This window comes from Lontra canadensis, unplaced genomic scaffold (assembly GCF_010015895.1).
Source record: "Lontra canadensis isolate GAN:19392208 unplaced genomic scaffold, GSC_riverotter_1.0 scaffold10, whole genome shotgun sequence".
Lineage (NCBI taxonomy): Eukaryota > Metazoa > Chordata > Mammalia > Carnivora > Mustelidae > Lontra > Lontra canadensis.
In genome coordinates this window covers 25,630,502-25,654,744 of record NW_022631004.1, presented here as the reverse complement: position 1 = coordinate 25,654,744, position 24,243 = coordinate 25,630,502, and the positions used below count along the sequence as shown (strand labels likewise).

General features: G+C 35.9%; 1 protein-coding gene across 1 annotated transcript in view; it reads left to right on the top strand.

The window, feature by feature from the left end:
• LOC116866675 (disintegrin and metalloproteinase domain-containing protein 28-like) overlaps positions 1–24,243 on the top strand; it is a 42,260-nt gene that overhangs the window by 7,053 nt on the left and 10,964 nt on the right. Inside the window, exons 3-10 of the mRNA XM_032855802.1 lie at positions 5,896–5,972; positions 7,553–7,631; positions 9,435–9,511; positions 11,108–11,297; positions 13,905–13,976; positions 14,895–14,966; positions 19,527–19,696; positions 22,293–22,377. Coding sequence (XP_032711693.1) covers positions 5,896–5,972; positions 7,553–7,631; positions 9,435–9,511; positions 11,108–11,297; positions 13,905–13,976; positions 14,895–14,966; positions 19,527–19,696; positions 22,293–22,377 — 822 coding nt within the window. The remainder of the gene's footprint in view (positions 1–5,895; positions 5,973–7,552; positions 7,632–9,434; positions 9,512–11,107; positions 11,298–13,904; positions 13,977–14,894; positions 14,967–19,526; positions 19,697–22,292; positions 22,378–24,243) is intronic.

Genomic DNA, 24,243 nt, shown 5'->3' with positions numbered 1-24,243 from the left:
ATTCTTAGTCAAATGATAAAAGCTAAAACACAGTGATTCATTCAGCAATTTTCTAAATACCTGCACCCAGAAGTTTTCTGCTGGGAGCCAGGAAAAATATAGATAAATGAGACATAGATAATAACTTGCAGAAATATTGTGAGATGCCACTCCCTGGGAGTACATACCCCCACCACTGGATAAGGTTCCTAAAAGATGATTTCTTCTAAAGCAAACATTTATAATAGCAGAACCCATAGTAGACCCTGTTTATCAAAATAATTCTTTCAACAAAATGTTTCTGTTAAATTTGAATGGGATCTTTATGCATTGGATTCCTTATCAGTATAGTCCCCTTAAATGGTTTCCAGCATTCTCTTAAAAATGTCAATATCAGAACACCGAGGTGGCTCATTTGGTTAAGCGTCTGTCTTTGGTTCAGGTCCCAGGACCTGGGATCAAGCCCTGTGTTGGGCTCTCTGCTTTGTGGGGAGCCTGCTTCTCCCTCTTCCTCTGCCTGCCACTCCCTCTGCTTGTGTGTGCACTCTCTCTCTAACAAATAAGTAAATAAAAAAAATTTTTAAATGCCAGATACATTTTGTCACTGAATATTCTGAGGAAAATTTGAATACACATCCAGTGTTTTTATCGTAGTTATAAAGTAATTTCCTTCTAAAACAAATTTAAGCTTTTGAACAACTTAATTTGATGAAAAACCATAGAGTAGTTACTGGTATCTCATAGATTATCAATCTTAATTTTTGGAAAGTTGAGTACATGGATGTTGATGCATTGTGCTGGATATTTATCCCAAACACATTATTTGTCTAGTCCACAACTCGATTAACTGGTTGTATGAACTTTAGGTTTTCCTGATCCATAGTGGAAGGGTAAAGGATCTGAATTGAAAAGCCTTATTTATACTCAACATCATAACATTGTTAATTTTCTCTGTATAAATTTAGATGTAAGTGAACTTCAAATTCTGTGTCTTTAAACTGAGATAATAATAGTCATGCTTATCTTATATGGCTATTTTGAGAAAACTTACTGAAAAGCAAAGCAGAATACAATTATTAAGTCCCTGCTCAAAATTATGACACTACCTATATAACTCACCCCACTTCACTTCTTAGGACTCACCATCTCGGCTCTTTTGCTTGATGATATGGTTTACTAAGCCATTTTGTTTTCTTTCTGCTTCTTGGTACAACCTCCTTTTTAGTCAGCTTTGGTATTCTCAAGACCTTTCTTAATAATGTACTTATTGCTACCTATCTGCCCTTTAAGGATTTTTTTCCATACATCACATGTTCTCCATTTATGTAATGCCCAGTCCATCTTATATTCTTTGTGAAGTCAACATAGAACAGTCCATGCTTCAGGAATGGTCAGTGTTACACCATTTGGCTCTTGATTTTCTTTTAATATTGATTTTACTATAGTGTGTGTGTGTGTACCTGTTCCCGCATGTCTGTGAGTGTAAGTTTAATCTTCTCTTCTGGTTTAAAATGGCCAAGCTCAAATAAAAAAAAAGGGAAAAAAGTATTTTCTACGTCTTTAACATGCTTCTTCCCCTCCTTCACCCTCGTCTCTCAACCCCTGTCCTATGAAAAGCATTTCATAAATGCCTTTTGGTTCAAAAAAATCCTACAAAACATGTCAGTTTTATTTTTTGAAAGAAATAAAACCATCACACCAAATTCCATAGAGATTGGAAGGAAAATATGCCTAAATGACTTGAACGCTTTAATTCTATTTTTATTTTTAGAGTTTTGTGTAATATATTTGCAAACTTCTCCTTTTTGCCTTCAGTTGTAGACAGTAGAAGGTAACATGTTAGCCATGAAGAATGGAAAGGAAGCACTGAGTGATTTCAGCCATCTCACAAATATGTGTAACTCAGACATGTTTGCCTTTTAGTATTCAAGCGGCATTGATGTTCTCAGGGGCTGCTTGATGCCTTTGAAGTACCCCACAGCAAGAATGTGATCGAACCATTAAAAGTAATTCCTGACTAAAGAAACATTCCAAAAGCATTGAACTTTTTCCCAGCCAGTGGTTTCCATGTTCTGGTATTTCAGAATTTCACCTCCTTACCCTGGTCACAGATGTCTAGTTTCCATTCTTACAGCTCCTGCTATAGATTCTACTGTGTATAGAACAACCAGATTTAGCAAGTAAAAATATAGGATACTCAGTTAAATTTGAATGTCAGATAAACAATGAATGCTTTTTTTTTTTTTTTAGTGTAAGTAATCTCAAATATTGTATGGGACATAGTTATATTTAGAAAATTATTCACTTTGTGTGGAATTCAGATTTAACTGATGTCCTGTATTTTATGCAACAATCACACCATGTATCTTTTGTTAGTTCCCTCTGATCATCTAGGGCTAAGCCTGTGTAGTCTCTGATTCCAGCCACCATTTTGGTTATGCATGTGAAGTCCCATGTTGCTGCATGTCTGATATTTCAGTTCTGCTCTGTCAGGGTGACTGAATTCTGCCACATCACACTTGTCTCATTAGCATAGGTTAGAGAAGCCAGGACATCCTTATCTGCCACACAGCAGGCACATTCATTTGACATAGAATCTCCTCTTTTTGTTCAGGTACAGCTTATGACCAATAAGAACACTGTCCTATAGATAGAAGCCAAGTTCTTAGAAGTTATCCTCGAGGCTTTTTGGTTGAGACTATTGGTCTTCCTTGTGCAAAGAATTGATTAGCAATTACTTGAAACATCTAGACTTTGGATTGCATGTGACTGAAGGGATCTCTGCATCCCATAGATGTTACAAGATCTAGTTAGTCTAGATTACTCACTCCTCAAGGCAGTGGAGATGTGGAGGACTTGTATACTTATTATTAAGCAACTGTGCCCTCTACTGGTCCGGAGAACAGAAGCACTGGCTTTTCTTGGCTGCTATTCCAAGAGCCTGGCCTCATCCTTCTGACTTCATTGCACCTGGCCCAATTACTTAAGATTTGAGCTAGAATGAAATGATCCTTTGAAACATTTTCTGGAGTGGACATTTAAGGCCAGAGTATAAACGTGAATGCCATATTCATTATCATATTTTTAATTATATTTTATATGCATGGCGTAAGGAAAACTAAGTATTTGTTGCATAAATAAGTAAATGGACAAATGTTTGAATGAATGAATTAGTACATTGTACATTACTGCATAGATACTACTGGAGTACGTAGTCCATATATTTGCATAGGTGGATATTTGACAAGTACTTAATCAAGGTCCCTGATGTTGGGAACTTAACTTCAAAGGTAATCCCTATCTTCCCAGGATTCTGCCTCCAGAGCACACACACTTCCTTAGAGGCCAAAACTGCCATGCTGTTGGCCAATGCCCCAAACAGAATATCTGGCAACACAATGCCTCCCTTACACTGGGAACAATTTCAGGCCTGAGCTAGGTCTGCCAGGGTTCCTGGAGGCCTCAGCTTACTGTATGTTATGACAACAGTTGTACTATTGGCATTAAGCCTTCCTGGGACTTCTAGGGTGTGATTTGCTATTTGCTGTGTGCCTATGGGCATCATTGTGACTTTACACTCTCTCTTCCATCCCCGGAACATCCAGGGCAGTGACCTTCCCAGTCCACCCATTCTACCTTATTTATGGCATTTTTTCCTGGAGGACATTTATTTTTATGTCCCTGTGACCAGCTAACCCTACTCTTTGGGCTCCGAATCATTGCCTTCTAGTGGATACTCTCCAAATCAAAGTGCATCTTTCCTCTCCTCATTCGTAGTTCAGGACTCAGGTTGCACACAAGGAGGATAGATTTATTTTTTATTTATTTATTATTTATTTATTTATTTTTTAGCAGGCATTTCTCTCTACCATGGACTTCTACTAGGGACATGAAGTTATCACATCACCCAGTGCAACCTCTTTCATAAAGACTTGTTTTCTTCCTTGTTGTTTCCTTTCATCTATAATCTATGCCAGTGCTGGCTAAAACTTCCAGTCCAAAAGCAATAATCTTTTCTAAAATAATCTCCAAATAACATTTTAGGTGAAAATCCACTAAAATCCATTGCTAACAGAAAATAGGTATCTGGAAGGCTTTTCTGGGAAGAAGATTATATCTGCTATCCTCCTAATATTTTAATTCCATCTGGCCTTTCTTAAATCTAAGTGATAAGTGGTTATAATGATTCCCCATAACTGATTTTCAAACCTCAGGCCTTTTTTTCCCCCCAGCTGCTGTTATTCATCAACATGAAGTGAATTACAGCATCCTCTCCTCATCTAGACCCGCAGTATAGGATACTTATACCCAGGAGCTTTTGGCATCAGAGAGGATTCTAATAACTAACCATTTAAAGGGAATGGGGCCATTCCAACTGACCTTGGAGATGGCGCATCCCTGCACAATCCTCCTGACCTAAAGTGTCTAATGCACTATTGTCCCTTGCTAAGCTCAGGTATTGCTCTGGCTATGAGAGGGAGAAGAGAAGAAAAGCTTGGCCTTAGGTGCAGCCCAGCAGAGGAAATAGCACTCCATCATATTTGGTCGGCTATACTTAGATCTCTTTAATAACAATGTTGTGGCACTCCCCAGTGAATTTTTAGATTTTGAGTGTAACAATGATTAATAACTCTGTTTTATAGAACAAAATTAGAATTTAGTACTCAATAGCATCTTCTCTAACATACAGTCTTCTGTATCTCTTTTTGTATATCTAAATCTCGAAACGGTTCTCCTTTTCCACATGAGGTTTGCTTGAGGTGATATTTTCTCTTTCTGAAGTCTTGAGATCTTAATTTCTTTCTGATTTTGAATACATACACCTGTTGTTTTGTCCACATTCTGACCTCCAGTTAGCCATGAGAATACATTCAGACCAAAAATCATCAGTAGGAGTCTTTGAGGTCTTTGGGTCTGTGGACATACTATTCCTTCTTCTCAAATAAGTTCCCCACTCTGCTTCACCTGGCTAATTCATATCTCAGCTTGCATGGTACTTCCTCAAGAAAGCCTTTCCAGACCTTAAGATGTTAGACAGCTTACATTGCACTCATATTTATATCCCTTATCATGCAACATAAATCACTTTTATTGTCTGTCTTTCCACAGGATTATAAGCTTTCTGACAGTAGGGGTCAATTTTTCTTGCTTAGAGTTGAATTTCCAGAACTGAGTAGAGTCATGCATATAACTAACACTCAAGTAGTATTTATAAAATAGCTCGGTGGATGGATGGATGGATGGATAGAAAGGTCTCAGGTAATTTGTCTATTCTGATGGCAGAGTTGTTTGATTTGTTAAAATAGGCTAGAAGCAGACATTTGGTATATAAACTATATAGACTACCATTAAAGAAAGAGATGAATGGATAAAGAAGATGTGGTGTATATATACAATGGAATACTATGCAGCCATCAAAAGAAATGAAATCTTGCCATTTGCGATGACATGGATGGAACTAGAGGGTATTATGCTTAGCGAAATAAGTCAATTGGAGAAAGACAAATATTATATGATCTCCCTGATATGAGGAAGTGGAGATACAACGTGAGGGGTTTGGGGGGTAGGAAAAGAATAAATGAAACAAGATGGGATTGGGAGGGAGACAAACCATAAGAGACTCTTAATGTCACAAAACAAACTAAGGGGGGCTGGGGGAAGTGGGGGAGGGATAGGGTGGTGGGGTTATGGACATTGGGGAGGGTATGTGCTATGGTGAGTGCTGTGAAGTGTGTAAACCTGGCGATTCACAGCCCTGTACCTGGGGCTAATAATACATTATATGTTTATAAAAAATTTAAAAAATTAAAAAAAAGAAAGTAGGCATTGTTTGCCAATGATTAAAAAGATGAACACAGCCAAATGAATATTTGTGTGTGTTTATAATGACCAGTAAATGTTTGTGCATTTTTGCAGGAAAAATTTGAAACTGAATTGAAGTATAAAATTACAGTTAATGGGAAAATTGCAGTGCTTTACTTGAAAAAAAACAAGTAAGTATTTTTACTTCTGATATATCCTTACCGACAGCAAGTTAGTATGTGGAAAATGTGCTAATTGAGGCTTTTTCTGCTTAAGGCTCTCGAAAACCTCTGCTAATAAGTTTTTTTCTCTCAACTGGCCTGGGGGAGGGGGGTTGGTGAATATTTGTTTCTACCAAAGTAGTAGAAACACATTGAGTAAAATAATAGTTTACTAGTGTTTGGATCCTTCTAGTAATAAAATATAATGCATGAGATACAATTGTATCAAATTCTGTGAAAAAGACAGATTTTTAAATCTCTCCCTACATTATTGTGGTTTATTATTCTAATACTCAAAGATTAGGGTTTAAAACAATTTGCAACTATTTCCATCAGGAAAAACAAAAAAAGACATGTATAATTAAATAAATTCAAGGACTAAAAACAAGTTAGTGGTAAAACCAGGGCTTTCCTGATGCCCACACCAGTGCTCCTTCCATCTAGCTACATACTAACACTCCCACTTTCTCATGCATTATATTGTCCTCTTGTTCTTTCATTCTCCGCATTCAGGTCAGTTACATTCAACATTTCTTTCAAGTTTCACTGCCTCGATTCTGACTCAGATCTTGATGATCCTATATCTCAATGACTTCAAAAGTAGTTTTCTTCCTTAATTCTGTGCTTTCAAGCTCTTTCAATCCCTAAACCATTCTATATAGTACAGCAAGATTTTTTTTCCTCAAATAAACTATTGCCATTTGCAAAAATCACATCTGCCTGGACTTTGGAAATGGTGTGGTAGAATAGAAATAGTATAGGTGTGGACTTTAGGCAGACTTTAGATATGATCTTTTGCCCCTCAAACTATGTAATCTTATCTGAAAAATGAAGCAAGTCATATTTGCCTTATCAGACTGCAGAAATGATTAAACAAATGATCCATGTAAGGTGTCTAACTCAGTGGCTGGCACAGAGATAGCATTTAACATATACTAGTTACTTCCTTTTCTCCTTGCCCTGCCTCTTTAAAAGGTATATCCAGACTCCTATGTGCTCTCAGGTAATTGAAAAAATTCTGAGAAGCTCAGTGAAGATGCCAGAAGGGCCCTACCTACCAAATGCAAGTCAATGACCACGAAACTTGCCACTGCTACAGTTGTTAGCAGTCCCTGGGAACTGAAAAGGACTGGGTGAAAATGTAGTTATCGCAAACTGATAGGAACGCTGTTCTTTTCAGTCATTTTTTTAAATCAACTCTACCCTTCTCAGTGCCATTCCTTCCTCAAGTCTCCCTTCAGAGAAGTATCAAAGTCTGATGAGAAAGCAGACACTGTTCCACACTACTTAGGAATGTCCACACTACTCAGGAATGCCAAAGACTCAGCTCCCTCAGTCTTTGCATTGTAAGCATCCTCTTCATGGTTGGACTCCACTTGAGGGCTTAGGAGAAGGAGCTTAGGAATTAAAAGCTTTCCTTCTCCTTTCCTAAGGAGAAGGAGCTTAGGAGTTAAAAGCTTTCCTACCAGTGGAAGCTTTCACTTTGACCAATGCACTTTTCAATTAGCAAGAGTAACCATGAAATTTTTTCCTTTTTTTTTTTCCTCCAGGGATCTCCTTGCACCAGGTTACATGGAAACACATTATAATTCCACTGGAGAGGAGGTCACCACAAGCCCACAAATAATGGTAAAACAGTATCCTAGAATCACTGTCATTTGGTGTGTGACCAGTACACCCAAGGGCAGTGTCATTGCCAGACAAATAGTGAAAATGAAACAGCGCTTACAATGTTGGTGCTTTTTCCAGAAGTAGTAATTTCTTAATACACTCCCTAATATTTGTACATTTTGACAAGAACAAAGTCATTCCTTGACAACCATGGTAACCCCTTGGTTATGTGGGCTTCCCTTCAGGGAGTCCCTATAAGAGAGTGGGAGGGGCTTCTCATTTTCATTAGAAGAGTGAAGAATTGAATACATCTAGTGTTCTTAGTCAGCACCGATCACCTCTCTAGATTATATAGTGTCTCCAACTCAAGACTATTTCCTCAATAACAGAATTATAGAATTCTGTTTTCCTTAAATATTTTTTACTCTTGACTCTAATTTAGAAAGGTGGTTGTGTGAAGTCATGTGAAGAGTATTTTATCATTGCCATCTTTCTGAGCTCCATTTTTCTATTGGCAGGCCTTCAAACATTCTCTTCATAGTGATGGCACAGATATTTATGTCAATACCTCATCTGTCTCAAAGCGGAAAGGTGTGCTTGATTAAAGTACATCCACATGGAAAAGTTCTGGGATTGGACATTTTTCTCCAGATGGAGAAGGAGATGTCACACTAACTTAGTCTGCTGAAACTCTTAGAATAAATTAAGACATAAAAACATAATCCTGATAACTCACTCATTTGAAAGAGCTTGTAGGTGTTAGAAAAAAAATAATGATCCACAGATGAGTGAAATCATATGATAATTGTCTTTCTCTACTCAACTAATTTCACTTAGCATCATCTCCTCCAGCTCCATTCATATTGATGCAAATGGTGGGTATTCATCCTTTCTGATGGCTGAGTAATAAATACTCCATTGTATATATGAACCACATCTTCTTTATCCACTCATATCATATAATTTTACTCATATGTGCAACATAAGGAATAGTGGGGAGGACCACAGAGGAAGGGAAGGAACACTGAATGGGAAGGAATCAGAGAGGGAGAAAAATCATGAGAGACTCTGGACTCCAGGGACCAAACTGAGGGTTACAGAAAGGGCGAGGTTGGAGAGATGGGGTAACTGGGTGATGGGTATTAAGGAGGGCACATATGATGAGTACTGGGTTTACAAGCCACTAATGAATTGTTGAACACTACATCAAAAACTAATGATGCACTATATGGCGGCTAACTATACAGTGGCTAAAGAAAAGAAAGAAAGGGTTGACTTCCATGAAGACAATAAAAAGAAAGAAAGAAAGAAGAAAGAAAGAAAGAAAGAGAAAGAAAGAAAGAAAGAAAGGAAGGAAAAGAGAAAGAAAGAAAGAAAGAAAGAGAAAGAAAGAAAGAAAGAAAGAAAGAAAGAAAGAAAGAAAGAAAGAAAGAAAGAGAAAGAAAGAAAGAAAGAAAGAAGAAAGAAAACCATGAGTAATCAGCCAAGGGAAAGAATGAATGTCTGATATTTTGGGGGCTCATATTTTAAACTTCTATCTATAAGTTTGTTTCTTCCAGACTGCATTCACATTATCCTTTTTCTGCAATACCAATATTTATTTAGTAAATGTTCTTTAAGCATTGGATTAATTAACCAAATATTAAAGATTTTAACCATAAAAAGCTTCTTAACCATTTTTTTACATCTCTAAATTGACTATTGTTCAGCATAAAATTATTTGAAAACATTGATCTTATTTCAAGCTTTCAAATTCAAATTTAGCAGTGTCTCTAAAAACATGTACTTTCTCTTACAAATCTCCCTTTTTCTTTTCTTTAGGATGACTGTTATTACCAAGGACACATCATTAATGAAAAAGTTTCAGATGCTAGCATCAGCACATGTAGGGGACTAAGGTAAGGCTTCATAAATTGTTTGTGTATACCTGTGGTAATGGGGTGAGTGTGTGTGTTTTTAATAAACCTGAGGAATCTCAAATAGAATGAATTATCCTGTAGTTAAATATAAATCCTAAGGGTTCAAAGATTTTGAAATTTGAAGGAAACAGTTTCTCTTGATAGTGGTTTCTAAATTCACACATCTGAATTGCTTGTAGAGGTATGTTTGTTTGTTTGTCTGCTTATTTTCAAAATACAGGTTTTTGAGTCCAACTCTTAAAGGAATAGGTGCTCTTCTCCACCTTTCCTCTTTAAACTCTCTCTTCGGCTTGTCTTATCTATGCCCAGCTTTTCTTCTGTATGTTAATAACTCCCCAGGCATCTGTCTACAGTGAGATATTTCTTCTGATGCCCAGACTTGACTATCTAATTTTGTCTTCCATATATCCATATCTCTTCCATATATGGATAGATTAATGAAATCTCAATCTTAATAAACCTCACATCAATAATGTTTTTCTCCCAAATTTCATGTCTTTCCAGTGTTGGTTATTTCAGTGAATGATATGATCAACTAACCACATGCCCAATTCAGAAACCTAGATTCCTTGATGATATCTTGCCTCTCAGCTACCCATTTTTGATTCATTTTCAAGCCCTACTGATTAGATGTGTTAAATATTCATTGGGATTATTCACTCTAATCTTTCTCTACTGCCACTTCCTAGTCCAAACTACCATGATCCTTTATGCAGACCATAAAGGATTTCATATGCATCCTTGTCTTCTAGTTCTGTATACACTTAACCAGTCTCTGATTATATACTTTTATGCTTTTTTGTCCTAGCAGTTATCTGTAATTATGAATATTTCATATTTGTCATATAATTATATTGTTTTGGGGTTGAATGTGACTATTTGATCCACATCCATCTTCCTCATTTTACTATAAGCTCCATAAAAGGAGAAACCATGACTATTTTCTCTGATTGTCTGCCCTTAATCCAAGGACTAATGAATAATGGGTGCCCCCTAACTGTTGGTTAAATGTATCTTAACTTGGCGTTTCAGCAGAGATAACTGAGAAGAAGCTGGTAATATTTGTTGATCATGTGCTTTACATGTCATTCAATCTTTATAATCATTCTATTAGGTAGGTATTATTCTCGTGTTATAGAGGTCTTGAGAAACTAAGGCAGTGTGAGTTTATGTATTTTTCCCATGGTATCACATCTAAGAAGTTATAGACCCAGAATCTTAAGTCTTATTTATAAGACCCCAAGGTCTTCATTTTCAGTGCAGCTTTAGAGCGGATGAGGTATTAGATTGGAAGAACACTGGGTAAGAATGAGGAAGTTTCCATTCTAGCATCAGCACTGATATAAGTTAGCTATGTAACATTATAGTAGTCACTTCTCCCCAAGAAATCCGATTTCTCATAGAAAAACTAAGTTTAGATCATCTCTAAGTGAATCTTTAGCTGCAAAGCTACACTGTATTCTACTGCCATGAACTTGAAATTATTTGGTATTGGAAATTTTTTGAAGTCTGTAAGTCTATAGCACCCAAAAGCAGGAATATTTTTTAAGAAGCCAGGATTCTCATGTTTTTCAGGGGCTACTTCAGTCAGGGAGATCAAAAATATTTTATTGAACCTTTAAGCCCTACAAATCAGGATGGACAGGAACATGCACTCTTCAGTTATGATCCAGAGGAAAAGACTAACAGCACCTGTGGGACAGATGACATACTACGGGCACGCGGATCTCAGCAGAGTATGGTTCTACCTGCCACCAGTCTGGTGGTATGCATACTTTCATATTTTATTTGCAGTGCTTTCATGTATCCTGTCCTGGCTGTCCTGGGTTCCAGTCTTAGTAGTTACAATTAACAGAAACTTTATAGTCTTGGTTGAATTACTAGGACTATAGTAGGCTATAGAGACACTAAAACCTTGTGGTACATTGATGATTTATTTAATAAGTATTTGTGGATTAACTATTATTAACAACAATGTGCCAAGGTTAAAAAGAAATATGAATATAATGCTTGCCCTCTGGGAACAGGCAAGTTTGACAATACCACAACATAAAACAAAGGTATGAAGTATTATTACTTTCACATAAAATATCCTGCTGTCTTTATGAATGAACCCATTCAATAGTTCTTTCTTGAAGTACTTCCATAGGTGCTTGGGATGTAACAGTGAGCAAAAATAAAGGTGGGATACATGAAGAGGAACTGAGGATATTCTTAGATATATGAGTTTACCTTCGAGTCACAGAAGAAAAATGAATATGGCTTTTTTGAAACCATAGGGAGTCATTGCCATAATTGCTTTCATTTTCTTCACGGGATGCTTTATATCCAGTCATCTCTTCTAAATGTTTTGATCATCCACAAGCACTGGGCAGAATTTGTCTTAACAAAAGAAAATCTCTTTTGGGTTCAGTTTGCTGTGGATTTAAATTCCACCAGTGATATGATACCAGGAGCCCACTAAGAACTCACTCCTAGAGATGAAGGATAAAATAATCAAGGATAATTTCTAGATTTGGGCCTGAGCTAACGATGAATGGTGGTGATGTTAACTGAGCTGGGGAGAATGAGGGAGAAGCTGGTTTTGTTTGAGGTTTGGGAATCAGTAGTTTTATTTTGACCGTGTTAGGTTTATGGTATTAGACATTTGAATGGATGCATGAAATAGGCATTAATTGTAACAGTCTGGCCTTTAGAGGAGAGGCCAAGGCTGGAGATACGCATTTGATAGTAATTAGTGCAGCGTTCCTATTTAAAGAAGGCATAACACAGGAGGAGATTACTGAGGAAGAATGTGTAGATAAAGAATGGGACCCAGGGCTGAGATTTTATGAGGGCCTCTAATATATGGAGGTCAAATAGAGGAGGGATGACAGTGAATTGCAAATCCCTGTAAGCTTAGGGCCCCACTTCCCTCTGTAATCTCCTTTCCTTCAACTCCCTTCCTACGGACAACTTCCCCCATTATGTTCTGACAAACACAGACAATTTTTCTGTGCTTTAAACATGCCAATATCAATTCACTTCACCATCATTTTGTTCATTTCTTTTCTCTGCTGGAGTTATCTTCCAATTTATCTTCCCTTGCCTGATTTCTCATTCTCATTAATTTGTCTGCTGTATGGCCAACCCCTTATAGCTTTCCCTGACCACCTATTCTGATATAACTACCTCGGCACTCAGTATCTGTTTACTCCTCTTCACAGCACTAATCACCACCTGATTTACTTATTCCTGTTTGCCTAGTGGGAGCTCCTTAAGCCCATGGACCAAGTCTGTTTCACTGCCTTACTCTTAGCACCCCTGGTGTCCAGTAAAAGCTAATGAATAGCTGCTTCAATGGAGGCTGGGAGGGAAGTGTTTAGCTAGTGGACTACACCTAAAGTCTACTTTCAGTAATGTGTTCTTGCTAATGGAAGCTTATTTATCTGTTAAAAGACAACCCCTTCTGAGTGCCTGGGTGGCTCAGTCTGGTAAGCATCAGACTTGGTTTCTTGGGTTGTGCGACTGAGCCCTGACTCGGGCTCCATGCTCAGCACAGAGTCGGCTTGAGATTCTTTCTCTTCCTCTCCCTCTACCCCTCCCGCCACTCATGCTCCCTTTCTCTATCTTGCAAATAAATAAATAAAATTAAAAAAAAAAAAGACAAGCCCTTCCAGAAATGCAACATAATAAACTTTGATAGTTTATTATTTAGTATGAATAATGTATCTGCTACTTTTCAATGGAACAATCCACTATGAAATGTATCTTTTCTTGTTGTTGTTGTTGTTGTTGTTGTTGTCTTGTTTTGTTTTGTGGAGAAAAAGGAACAGAAAATAGGGAAGCTTGGAATGTGGGAAAGAGATCCAGCTCTGCCTGAGGAGAAAAGAGCAGACTGGGTGCCATGATGGCTCTGGGCATTGCACCATTGCTAAGGAAAGGGGTGCTCACTAGGAGAGGGATAAAGGCTGCTTAAACCCACCACCACCACTACCAACAACAACAACAACTACAACAAGAAAACACTAAGAGGTTGCTGAAGTCAGAGTTTTTCTATTTCAGGGCAGCATAGTGGAGAAAACCCATTGTTCAAAAAATCTGAAAGCTTTTGGTTTTAGTTCAAGCACACCTATTAGTTAGGTGTGCAATCATTTAAGTTCTGCCAAAATGAAAGAGTCAGACTAGAATATTGCTCATGTCCCTTTAGCTCTGATATACCGAACCTTGTCTATAGCTAATTCTGCTTGTTAAGAGTTAAAATGATAATGTTGTTTTCTTTTATTGCCAGATATCAACCAATCTTTTCTAAAATTATACTTTTCAAATAAAAGAATGACTCTCAAGGAGAATGATGCTGTTTTAGTGATTTTCTTTTTTATATTTATTACAGAAGTCAAAAGACCAGAAGGGTTTGGAACATAAGAAATACATAGAATATTATTTGGTCCTGGATAATAGTGAGGTAATTATAACAGATAAATATGTCTTTCAAAATCCCCTTCTACATGTATTAATTATGGGAAATATTAAATATATGGATCAGTTTTGAAAAATCATGAATATGAGCTATTCTTTTTTATGAATTGTTCTGATCCTAGGAAATTTGACATATAATTAGACTGATAGGATTTTTCCTTCTCAGAAATGTATACCTATGCATAAAGTGAATTTTTTGCATTTTATCCTCTATTATTGTCTCCAAATTTAGTTTCCAGTTAAATTCCTTTCTCATTTTGTCTTTTATTAAGCAGTTAAATCACTGTTAAGTTAGAATTTATCCTCATCAGGAAATGGTAAATGTATAAGACTGATGAGTGGAATCTTCTGAAAAAGTATTTTTTGGGGATAATATTCATTGTTTATATTATTTTACAAGAATGCATTTTCAAATATTGGAAATCTAAGGTTCACCTATATGATCTCAAAAGGGAAAGCTTTGCTTTATGATAATATGAATAAGTTAATTTGTTCAGGCCCTAAAGCTTGGCCTCTCATTATACTACATGCACTTTTCATTTGTCATTCATATATATATATGTATATATATATGAATAAGCTATTGCTTGCACCAATTCTGCACAGCTTATGAAACCATGGCATTTAAATGGAAATATATTTAATAATTCCTTAGAGCTTTACTGAGCTACTATTTCAGGGGTAAAACATCATCTCTACTCTGAAAGTACTTTAATTTATCCAAAGGCAGCATTTTGCTTCTATCTTTTAACTGTCAACTTTTATAACTGATTGTTAATTATAACCACTGAGAAGTAAAAAAAACTAAGTTTCCTTTTTTTTTTTACCTTCCAATTATATTCATTTCTGACAGTGCCCATATTTTGTCATAGTTGGCTTTTTTGTTTGTGTTTTTTTTTTTCAGTTTAAAAAGTACAATCAAGATCCAAAGGAAATAAGAAAGAGGGTGTTTGAAATGGCCAATTATGTCAACATGGTATGGTATACTTCAAGTGGAAATTAACAATTTGTGAGGCGGTGTCATTGGGTGTATCTATGAATGCTTGTGAAGCAGGGAAAGAAAGTCAATACTCCCAAGATTAATAATACTGCTGATTGGCTCTTGAAATTTTGCTATTTAATTAAATATTAATATTACATGATAAAGATGTTTCTCCCTTACCTGCCACACTATTCTCAGGTTGATGAAGATATAAGAAAGAGGTGGTTTTGTTTGAATTGCTTTTTTGTTTTTTTAAAGCCTGGGGAGACATCACAGACCAGCAATTCCCAACATAAAGCCAATCTATGGGAGAACATGGAAAACAAACAAAATCAACCAAACTCTGGCACAGTAGTATCTTTCAGTACATCATCTCACTGAATCTTCAAAACGACTCTGAGATATTTCTAAACCTAATTTATAACTAAAGAATTAGATTCTGGGAAGCAAAGTAACTTGCCTAAAATCACAAAGTTGGGAAATGGGAGCGATAAGATTTGAACTTGGATTTGTTGGATTTCAAAGTCCATTTCAATTGGAAAGATGTTGATTTTGGTCTGTAAACATGATTTTGTCATCTAATTAACAAAATCTTTTAAAAATGATTTCTGTATCTCTTCTGTTTAAACCTTAATTGTTAGTGCTTTGTTAGTTGAATGTACAGTTAGTCTGCCTACTTACATGGGTGAGTCACTTTTTGGTAGCCTGCAAGTTCCCTAAGGATAGAAAGAAAATGAAGGTGGGTTCAATGACCAGCATCATCTGTATCTTGTCTTCTCACCACAAAGATCATCTGACTCTTCTTAAAGAACCCCAAGAACTGGCAATACTTATTGAACACCTTTGTGACAGGAACTTTTCTAGGTGACAGAAATAGAGTGAGAGACAAAACTGACAAATGTCCCTTCAAGGAGTTTACATTCTTGTTCAAGATGAACATAAACACACCAAATAAAGAGTATGTAGGATCGAGATTGTAAGTGCTAAAAAAAAAAAAAAAGTGGTATTTAAAAAAGAGAGGTTTGTTTTGGGTGGTATGTTAAATAGGAAAGCTCAAGTCCAAGGTGTCCAAGGTGACACAAGGTGTCACAAGTCACAAGGTGACTTTCTGAGTAGGGAAAGGAATGTAGATAAGAGTCTGACTCTAAGAGAGGATGTGCAAGGCAGAGTGAAGTTCTAAGGACAGAACCTCAATTGTCATATTTGAGGAACAGTGGGATGGCTATTGTGGCTGGCATGTAGTAAGGGTGGGAAGATGGGAGTTGATGATATCAGACAGGTAGTAGTGGTCGGAACCTGTAGTCCTGGTAGGACTGTGTAAGGACTTTATTATTCTTCACAGGCAAGGACGATATTGGAGAGCCTGAGCTGAGGTATAACATGTTCGGATGTGTATTCTTAAAAGATCATCTTGGCTATTGTGTTGGAAATAAACTGAAGGAAAGCCACTGGCAGAAATAAGACCAGATAGGGGAATAATTCCCTAATTCAGGGCAGGAGAAAAAGGCTTGAGAAAAAGCAGTGGTAGTGGATCTATTGAGAATAGCTGATCTCTGGATTGAGTCATCAGGGTAGATGAGGTAGATGAGAGATGAAAAGCATAAGGAAAGGAGAAGAGTCAAGTGACATCAAGGATTCGGACCTGAGCAACATTAAGAATAAACATGGTGGGGGATAGTGACTCAGAGGGAAAATGAGGATTTCCATTTTGAACACATTCACTTTGAGATTTCTTTTTGTATAAATATTTCATTATGTTGTATACTTAAAACAAATATAATGTTATATGTCAATTATATCTCAATGAAAATATTATTGCTTCTTAGTGAGGGTGGCAATGGCAGTGGATTGCTGATTTTTATTAAAAGTGTTCTATGACTAATTTTTTTAAATGTGTACATGTTTCATTTTTATATTTAAGAAATGAAAATATTAGAGACTTTACATTTCAAAAATCAGAGAAACAATACTAGGAAGTTTTCCTAAGAAGAGGGGTAGACATATCCATATGCTTACAATGCCCTCTTCATGTCCAGCACCTAGTAACATGTGTCGGGTTATAACATTATAAAATTTTGGATCATTAAAATAGAAGAGAAGATTCATGGATGCAAAAAAAAAAAAAGATTTCCAGGTAAAAATGCTAGATATACAAGATTGTTTGGAGTTCAGGGGCAAGGTCTGGGTGGAGATATAAATCCATAAGTGTTTAACACATACAGATGGCATACGACATGGATCAGCAAAGTGTAGCTTGTGGCCAGATCTGGCTTGCTGCCTTTTTAAAAGCAGTTTTAATGAAACATAGCCACACCCATTTGTTTATACATTGTCTATGGCTGTTTTCCAGTTCAGTGCCAATGGTGGTGAGTAGTTAGGACAGAGATCACATAGACTCAAAGTCTGAAGCATTTTCTGTGGACCTTTACAGAAGAAGCTTTCCAATCCGGGTATAAGATAACCAAAGGAGTAGGTCTAAATAAGTAGGACAGAGACTGAGAATAGGTCCTTGAAGTGCTTTTTTGAGGAAATATCAGAGGTAGGAGAAACTGACAGAGAACAATAAGGAGTAGACAGTGAGCTTTGAGGAAAACCAGGGGACAGTGTTGCTCTGGAAGCTACTTGAAACAAAAAAATTGTCAAAGGAAGAAATGATCAATGACATTAAGTGCTTCTGAGGACTGAGGATTGGCCATGGAATTTAACAAGGTAGAAGTTATTGGTCACCTGGATGATGCAAGTTTCTGTAAGACTGTAAGAGTACAAGTGTGATTAGAGTAAGTCCAATGAGAATAAGAAGTAGAATTAGAGACAACACAGAAAATTCCCTTCAGAACTCTTGCTATAAGTGGGATCAGAGAAATGGGGAATAAGTGATAGGGATGGGGGTCATAAAAATTGTCCCCCCACCATGATAGGTCATCTCATCTGGTCATTCCATGCTGATGGGAACGATTCTGTGGAAGGTTAAGCATAGAACTGCAAGGAAGATGGAAAAATTGCTGGAATAATCTCCTTGACCTGGGAATAGATTGGAGATCTAGTGCATGAGTGGAGAAGGTGGCGTTGGGCTCACAGCGTTCATGCATGTAATAAAGAAATAAATAAATAGTAGGCAGACAGTGGTGGGAGCTTGTGGATGTTCTCTTCTGGTTGCTTCTACACTCTGAGTGAATTTGGAAGCAGGGGCATCTACTTAAAGTGAGGTTTTACTAGAAAGTGTCACAATTTCTAAAAGAGAAGAGTGAGCATGAAAAAAATGTGTAGAAGCCTCTGGGAATAAGTGAATTTTGGAAATGCAGTAGGTTTGCCGAGACTGGTAACCACCACTTGAGGTTAGTAGTCATGGCTTCCAAGTGAAAGTGGTCAGCATAGTGTGCTTTCTCCTGTGTTCCAGGGCATGATGAGGAGAGACCGAGGGAGGAATTGTTTTAACCAGGGTTGGAGTTTTGTCAGGTGGGTCAAATAAAGCAAGAACAGAAGAGGGAAGCTGAGGGAATCATCAAGGGGAGGGTTTTAATCTAGTTAGATTCTGACTTTTCTTTCGATGATAATTGCATTCCTCAATGCTTTTATTGTTTTCCAAACTACTTAAAGCCATGTCTGTGTTTCTCAGCAGGAAGTTGGCCCATGAGAAAACCTGTCACTGTGCAGCTTTTTTTCTAGGTTTATTGGGATATAATTGGCCTATAAATTGTGTGAATTTAGGGGGTCCAGTGTATTGATTTGATATATTTACTTGCAAAATAATTTCCACCATAGGTTAGCTAACACCTCCATCACATCACATAGTTGCTGTTGCTTTTTTGTGATGAGAACGTTTGAAAATTATTCTCACCAATGTTAAAATAATTAAGACGATATTATTAACTATCACTAGCAAGCTGTATATTAGATCCACAGAACTCATTCATCTAATGACTGGAAGTTCATCTGACCAACATTGTGCAGTTTTGTAAACTATAGTAGCAATTTAAACTTTTGTTTTTAGAGTAAACATATTGTCTTATAAGATTAATTCATTATTTCTGGAGATTATTTTATGTGCATTATAGATTATTCGGTTCAGTCTAGGTTTAAGAATTAGAGGATCACTTACTTATTTGTGACTCATAGGTGAAGGACTTTTTCATAGAACATTTTTTTTTTTTTATCAGTGTCCAAACCAGCACTGGGTCAACCTTGCTAATTTTGAAATGTTATCACTCTGAGAACATTGAAAAGCATTTGAGTAGATACACTTAAGTTGAAGTCATAGTAATAAACTACTAACAGAAAATTATGTTTCTTGAGATTGCAAGCAAAAGAACTTTGTTTCTATAAGACCTTTTCTCCAAAAAAAAAAAAAAAGAAAGAGAGGAGTTTTCATACCTGAAATATCTAAGGGTGTCTGCCTTAATAAAAGAGGTGGTAACTTCCATTATACAAGTATGTTTGGAAAGAAAGTGTTTGCAGTGTTGCTGTTAATAATTTCAAAAATCTAAAGTACACTGAAAATATTGGAAGATAGTATAACCATTACACATTCCTTTGACATGTACTCTCTTTGAACAGCTTTATAAAAAACTCAATACTCATGTGGCCTTAGTCGGTATGGAAATCTGGAATGAGGGGGATAAAATAAAAATAAGTCCAAATGCAAGCTTCACCTTGGAAAATTTTTCTAAATGGAGGGGAAGTGTCCTCCGAAGAAGAAAGCGTCATGATATTGCACAATTAATCACGTATGTATAGATTTTCCCCCTTTGTATGTTAAATGGTATTTAGCATAGAAACTTTCCAAAGACTTGGCAAAGCAAGTGGTATCTCAGGAGACAGGACAAGAGGAAGTGGCTTCCTCTTTGGGGAAAGGGAGTTAAAAGTTTAAAAATACTCATTTGACTCTGATGGTGAATATGCTCTTATCTTTGTTACAAGTATTTCTTTTTTTTTTTCATTTTTCAAGAAAAGCTAACAATTTGGCAATGATTCATTAGAATTTTGTCTGTTTTGATTAGGTATACAGAAAGGAAGGACAGGTTTAGATAATGGCAAGAGAAATTTCGATTCAATGTTTTAAAAGACCTGATTAGCTTTAAGCACTAGTCAGGACAAACTTCTAGGATTCAAAGAAAATTGCGTATTATATTTTAACCCCCTATCTCTACCATCCTGCTGAAATGAATAATTAAAAAAAAAAACAGGAAGTAAATCTGGTGACTGTAATTTAGACAAGACTGCTGAGGGTATGCCTCAAAAGAACTGGAGAAAATTCTGCTGGATAATTTGCAGCTGGGATCAGATAGAAGGAAGCAGCAAGAAGTGACTTAAAAGTATTCCAGTTTTACTTCCTAAGAAAACAGGAGTTGTTAAAGGAAATAAGAATTAATTAATATTCTGTGTTGATTATCTACTACACATATCAGCCTACAACTTCCTGACTTAAAATTAAAGTCTTCTTATGTTCTTGAGTGTTTGGTTTCCTGCCTGGTATAGTTGGAGCACAGAGCCTAGTTGGTCATCTCTGCTTCTACAGCTTTCATGTGGCTACCTTTCAATGCCTCCAGCATGGCAGTCTCAGGGTTCTGGGTGTCTTGCAAGGGGACTAATTTTCCCCCAGAAGAAGCATTCTAAGAGGATCAAGAGAAAGCTTCAAGACTTCCATGATTGAAACCTAGAAATCACAGTGTCTACTAGGTATTTATCCAAAGGATAAAAAATAGCGATTCAATGGGGGCACCTGCACCTGAATGTTTATAACAACAATGTCCATAATAGCCAAAATATGGAAAGATCCCAGATGTCCATTGACAGGTGAATGGATAAAGAAGATGTGGTGTACATATACAGTGGAATATTACTCAGCCATCAGAAAGAATGAAATCTTAACATTTGCAATGATGTGGATAGAACTAGAGAGTATTATGCTAAGCAAAATAAATCAGTCAGAGAAAGACAAATACCATATGATTTCACTCATATGTGGAATTTAAGAAACAAAATAGATGAACATAGGGGAAAGGAAAGAAAAGTAAAATAAGATGAAAACAGAGGGAGGCATATCATAAGAGGCTCTTATGTATAGGGAATAAATTGGGGGTTACTAGAGGGGAGGTAGGTAGAACATGGGGTAACTGGATGATGGACATTAAAGAGGGCATTAAGTGGCAATCCAATATCAAGAGTAGATTTCCTGACTAGACTAGAATAAACAAAATAAAGGCACTAAAAAGTTATGATGGAAGGAAATAACTGTCCTTTCACTGAAAGTCCTTAAATTGAAAATCCTAGCCTTTTACCTGACAAACTAACAAAATGTATATGTCTATACCTAGGCATAACCAGGTAAGAACCACTGAAAACAGGAAACAAAATAGCTAACTCCATAATGGGAGAAGATTTTACTTATTATAAACGAGCTGGTACTGAGTATTAAACCCACACAAATGCAGACTTAAGTATCAATAATTTTATAATATAATTTTTAAAGAGGATATAAATGCCACAAATCTTTAAAATATCATGTACAATGCAAAATATCATTTCAAAATAACATATCTGAAAATTTTCCAGAGGAAATGTAAAGTGGGAAAAAGTTCTCTAATTTTCCTTATTTTGCATGGCAAAATCAATAGTCCCCATTCTTGAGGATGATAACTGGGAAAATATAAGTTCAACTTTTAATTTAAATGCCTCTACTAAGGGAATTTTTTAAATAATGCATTCTTTGCAAATTATTAAAGACAAATCAGGGCTAGGATGTTGAACAGATAGCAGGATAATAACAAAGGCAGCACAAGGAATCATTATGAATTGTAAGAAAAACAAAATGAACAAAACTAAAAAATAAAAATAAAAGTATGAAAGACAAAATCAATTGTCTATGCAAATAAATGCAAGTGGCTCAAATTCCTTTTCAGTAACAAGTATTTCAATAACATAAATGCTTCAGTAACACAAATATGTTCAGAACGGGCCCAAATTCCAAATCCCACTATAGCTAAAACAGTGCTTAAAGAGAACAAAAGTAAATGGGTATAAAAATATATGAGAGAAAAATATAAATTAAAACAAAGCATATGTGATAATAGTAATATAAAAATAAGATATACATATATAAAATATTAAAAATGATTATATCCAGGTGCTTGTAGTTAGATAATATGAAAACCATTGCATATAGGAAAAAAAACCTAATGCAAATTCAAAAACTGAAGGAAATATTTAAGTTATTATTCACAATGTGAGTTTCTCTGTTAACCATTTAGAGTTCTGGATTGTCTATAGAACATATAGTTGAGAATCATAGGTTGTTATATAATTTTTTTTTCTTTCTTGCAGAGCAACAAAACTTTCTGGGACAACCGTGGGCCTTGCTTTCATGTCTACAATGTGCTCTCCTTATCATTCTGTTGGCATCGTTCAGGTTTGTTTGAAGATAAATTGTTGGTTCTACAGTTCAAGTGTGACAATTGCTCTTTTTTCTGGATCATGTAGTTTTTGTTTTTGTTGTTGTTGTTGATATGGTAACTAACATGGACTGAATTTCAAATGTTGAAATAGTCTTGCATATCCAGTATAAACCCAGTAAGGTCATAATGCATTATCTTTTTTGTATCTTGCTGGATTCAACAAGCTAACATACCTTGAGGATTTCAACATTCTATATAATCATGAGGGATATTAGTCTGTAGTTGTCTTTTCCTGTTATGTGTTTTTCAGGTTTTGTTATTAGGGCATATCTGGCCACATAAAATGATATATTCCCAACCCCTCAATTTTCTGGAATGTCTTAGTAAAATTGGCATCATTCCTTCCTAAAATATTTGGTAAAATTCATCAGTAAAAACATATGTGTCTGGTGTTTTCCTTATGGAAAGGTTTTTAACTACAAGTATAATTTCTTCTGTAGGTAGAGAAGTCCTATAGATACAGGACTACTAATAATACAGGTTATTTATCTTTTCTTGAGTGAGACTTGATAATTTGTGTCTTTAAGAAAAGTGTCCATTTTATTTAAGTTGGCATAAATTTGTTGATGATATTCCTATAATATTGTTTTTTAAAAATCTGTATAATTTTTATATCTGTAGTGATATCCTCTCTTGTTCACGATATTAGTAATTTACATCTTTTTCTCATGGTCAGTCTCACTGAGTTTATTAATTTTATTCATTCCTAAAAAACTGCTTTTGCTTTATTGATGCTCTGGGCTTTCCTGCTTTCAGTTTCATTGATTTCTGCTCTTGTCCTGATTATAGAATTTCTTTTGCTTTCTCTGTATTTAATTTGTCCTTTTTTTTCCTATTACATAAGGAAGAATTTTAGATCATTCATTTGAGACTTCTTCTTTTCAAATATAAACATTTAATGCATAAATTTCTTGCCATGCACTGCTTTAGCTGAACCCATCATATTTAGATATGCATGTTTTCATTTTCATTCAGTTAAAAATATTTGCTAATTTCTTTTGACCTCCTTTTTGATTCATGTATTATTTAGAAGTGTATTTTTAGTTTCATTTGGTTATGATCTGTGTATCCATTTGCTAAGGCTGTTACAAAAAAATACCCCAGGGTGTATGGCTTAAACAATACAAATGTGTTTCCTCAGAGTTTTGGAGGTTAAAAATCCAAGATCCAGATGTTGGTAGGTTAGGTTAAGTTTCTCTTGAGGTCTTCCCCATTGGCTTGCAGATGCCCGCCTTCTTGCTGTGTCCTCATGTGGCTTTTCTTCTGGCACACATCCCTTCCTTTTTACTCCTGTTGGATTAAGGCCCCAGGAGTATAGTCTCATTTAACCTTAATTATCTCCTTAGAAAACCTATCTCCAAAGACCGTCACATTGGTGGTTAAGGCTTCAACATATGAATTGGAGTGTGTGTGTTGGGGTGCCACAATTCAATCCATGATAGTCTAGGAACATACTTAGTAGAATTTTGGTATTTTTAAACTTTTTTGAGGTTTGTTCTCTGTCAATACTGCATATGAACTTGAAAAAGAATGTCTTCTGCTGTTATTGGATAGAGCGTTCTTTAATTATCAATTATGTTAAGTTAACTTACAGTGTTGTTCAGTTCTTTTGAATCATTTATGTAGAGAGAATGGTTAATATCCAAGTATAATTGTAGATTTGTCTATTCTTTCAAATCTATAAGTTTCACTTCATGTATTTTGAAGTTGTTAAGTAAATACACAAATAGAGTTGTCCTATCTTTTGGAGAATTAATCCATTTATTATTTCATGTTCCTCTTTTTTCCTAAAATATTCCTGTTCTGAAGCCTACCTTGTC